The 3,568-nt window shown below is 34.3% G+C and overlaps 1 protein-coding gene across 1 annotated transcript in view; it reads left to right on the forward strand.

The window, feature by feature from the left end:
- EFEMP1 (EGF containing fibulin extracellular matrix protein 1) overlaps positions 1-3,568 on the forward strand; it is a 56,197-nt gene that overhangs the window by 43,271 nt on the left and 9,358 nt on the right. The window contains exon 6 of the mRNA XM_015831362.1: positions 291-410. Coding sequence (XP_015686848.1) covers positions 291-410 — 120 coding nt within the window. The remainder of the gene's footprint in view (positions 1-290; positions 411-3,568) is intronic.

Here is a 3,568-nt window from a genome sequence, read left to right on the forward strand (position 1 = left end):
TGGAAATTAGTCTCCACTAAGAATGCCAGATGTATTCTTAAAATTAATTATGGTGTTGCACATTGATATTTTTCTTTGCAGTATGCTACTTTTCTATTAAATTTTGGTTTCATGCAAAATACATAAAAGAAACTGATGGGCACCAAAGGGGATGTTTGCAGGTATTGCTGTTTGACAGTTCCATGTGTACAACATTCCTATGATATTAAGATTATATGTGGCAGTTCATTTTTTTGTAATGTCATTTTTGGAATTATTTTTAAAATACTTCTGTTCTAATGGCAACATAGACATTGATGAATGCACGTTCCCTTCCTTTTGCCATCATCGGTGTGTGAACAGTCCTGGTTCCTACCACTGCCATTGCAATGCTGGCTTTCAGTTAACACCTGACAACCGCACATGTGCCGGTAAGCAAACTTCAGGACATTTTTGTAGAAACTGTCATGTTTAAATTTAGACATATGTATTTACTATCACATTTTCTAGTTATATAAATGCAAGATGCATGGAATTCAATAAAGATACCCATTTATGTGGTATATAAAATGACCTTCAAGAAATGCATTCATCAACATACTTTTTGTATGTGATTCCATTGTTGTTCTTTTATAGAGTAATAATAAAAAACAAAAGTGATTTAGATTTAATTTAGTCTTTTCATTAGTGTGGACTATTAAATTTATATTTATTTTAAAATATTGCTCTGACCTTACCTTTGTGTGTATGATGCATTTCTTATTTCAGTTTCAAATAACTTTCAGTTAAGGATATTTTAATTGATTTTGTTATGAATTTTTAGGGAACTAATTGAAGAGTAGTTATAGATTTATAAAAGTAATTGCTAAAATCTTCCCCCCATATCTTCACCCAAAGTAGTGCTGTAATATTAACTTTTCCAGAGTTCATAGAATTCTTTCCGAAAAAGCTAACCAAAGACCTCCAATATTGGGAGGCCAATGGGTACATTTGAAATGTTGAAAGTCTGTTGGATTGCATTTAAAGAAATGTGGGGATGGCTTTCCTATTCCGAAAAAAGGCAAACGGGGGAGGGTGCTGTTCAGCACAAAAACCCCAGGTAGACTTGTATAATTACCTCCTGCATCTTAGCCTAGCAGTTGTCTGAGCTCGTCCCAGTCTTAAACTGCCCTTTTTCCTAACAATGGGTGACTTTAAAGAATAACTATAGGATACTAAGATACTTCGGAAGCTCCATGTCACATTGTATGAGGGTCAAACATTGGGGATATTTTGGATTGGATATAATGGATATATAGATCCAGTTTGATATGGTGGTTAAAGAATCTGACCAGAAACCAGGAGACTCTGAATTCTAGTCCTGCCTTAGGCACAAAGCCAGCTGAGTTGCCTTGGGCTAGTCATTTTTTTTGAGCCCCTGGAAGGAAGCAATAGCAAACCACTTCTGAAAAACCTTGCCAAGAAAACTGTAAGAACTTGTCCAGGCAGTCTCCAAGAGTTGGTCATGATTGAATGGAAGAAAAAATGGATATAATGATATATAACATGGATGTTTGCATATGAATAAAAACAATATTTCTGTAGAAAGGAGTCTGCTTTCTTTATATCTGAATAAGGTACGTATGTTGCTTTAGAAAAGCTTCTTTCCATCCCAGTTCCATTCAGATGCTTGGATTTCAAGTCCGAACCTGTTATAAATGCAATTATTGGAATTGAAATTGTAGGGAATGACTCCAGAGACTTTCATAGAAATATAGTGCTCATATAAATATTTATAAGCACTAATGTTAAAACTTATAGTTTTTTGGGGGGGAAACTTCTGTTCATTTAAGTAGAAGTAGCTTTCTGTCTTGCATTGATTAAATGTTGCATCTTTAATGAAAGTTGAATAAGAATAAAAGGACAGGTTTTGATACATTAAATGTTAAGTTTGAGAGCTCTGTGCTAAGAAATTTGATGTGGCTGAATAATTTGGTTTTGTCGAATGGTTGGTTGTATTATCAGTGGTGATTTCCAAATAGATTTAATAATCCTGTGATAGAACCACTCTGTTATGTGCAAAATGTTCCATGTTCATTCCTGGGATCTCCACTTAACAGGATAAGATATGATGGAAGGAAGGCTACCCATTCTCTGCAAAGCCACCAGCCATCTGAACAGGCAGCAATTGGCTGGTAACCTAGTATAATTAATTTTTTTGTGTCATAGAGCAGAGGTCCCCAACCCCCAGGCCACGACCCACTATCGGTCCATGACCTATTTTAACCAGACCACATGAGTGATCTCTGCTCAAACGTCCTCCACTCGCGTGAATGGAGCTTTGAGCACTAGTCAAGCTCCCTCTGCTCATGCACAAGCTCCATTCACATGGAGCTGTGTGCGTGCGCACGTGTGCCTACCACTCACATGGCCCTCCCCGCGCTAGGACAAGCCATCAAGGTGGAAAGGTTGGGGACCACTGTCATTCCCAAGTACATCAAATTAAAATTCTTGATCTATATAATGAATACCTGTTTATCATTCACATTTTAAATCATTAATATGCTATTCTTTATCTGTCATTGACTTCTGGAAGGTTTCCATTCATCATTATTCTATTGGTAAATTTGCAGTATTGATTTTAATTAGTTTTATTTTTAATTGTTTTGTCTTGACAAAACAGGTCAAATCTTCTAATGAATATTCTGTTAAGAAACAGATTTATTACTACATTCTTATGGTTTTGAAATTATATGGTTATTTGGCAAAAACCTAGAGACAGCAGGTGCTTAATTTTTATTAGATTCTTCTTCACTATCCAAGAATATGTCTAGGCTACAAATCCAAATGTCTTAAACACTTAAAACCACATTACAGCGTAGTCAGCACTCTTAAAATAGCAATTACATTAATTAGTTTGATTAACATTTTTATTTGACTTTATTGAGATGACAATTACAAAAACCAAATCACAGCTGAAAGTTAAAAAAAAATGATCAGGGCCAATTTCTAACCTCAGAGTTCACAATAATCTTTTTTTTTTTTTTCCAAAAATTTTTATTTATTTTTCCATCATAAAAAAAACAATCATAAGTAATCACAATAAACAATCAAAAAACCCCCCCAGACTTCCCAAACCTAATCCCAGGATAATATTCATATAAAAGTAAACAAATACTAATATCTCTAACTCCTCAAAATATCTTAATCTACCAGAAAGGATAGAAATAAACAAACTTAAAAAAATCTAAAAACCTAAATTATATTCTACCACTCTATGTTTCTTTTGAATATAAACAATCCATCTTCTCCATATTGATAAAAATTGTTCATTTGAATGGTTCTTCAAGTAAGCCGAAATCTTTGCCATTTCAGCAAGATACGAAACTTTCAATCTCCAGTCTCCCATCATAGGCAGAATTGGACTCTTCCAATTTTGGGCTATTAGCAATCTGGCAGCAGATAAACAATAGAGCATCAAATTTATTTCTTTTGCATCTAAATCTTGCACAATACCTAAAAGAAACAACTGTGGAAGAAAAATAATCCTTTTTTAAAAAATCTGCTGTAAGTTCCACCATAATTGTATCCAAAAGGCCTTAATGACCTT

The sequence above is a fragment of the Protobothrops mucrosquamatus genome, unplaced genomic scaffold (assembly GCF_001527695.2).
Source record: "Protobothrops mucrosquamatus isolate PMUCROS unplaced genomic scaffold, P.Mucros_1.0 scaffold_256, whole genome shotgun sequence".
Classification (NCBI taxonomy): domain Eukaryota; kingdom Metazoa; phylum Chordata; class Lepidosauria; order Squamata; family Viperidae; genus Protobothrops; species Protobothrops mucrosquamatus.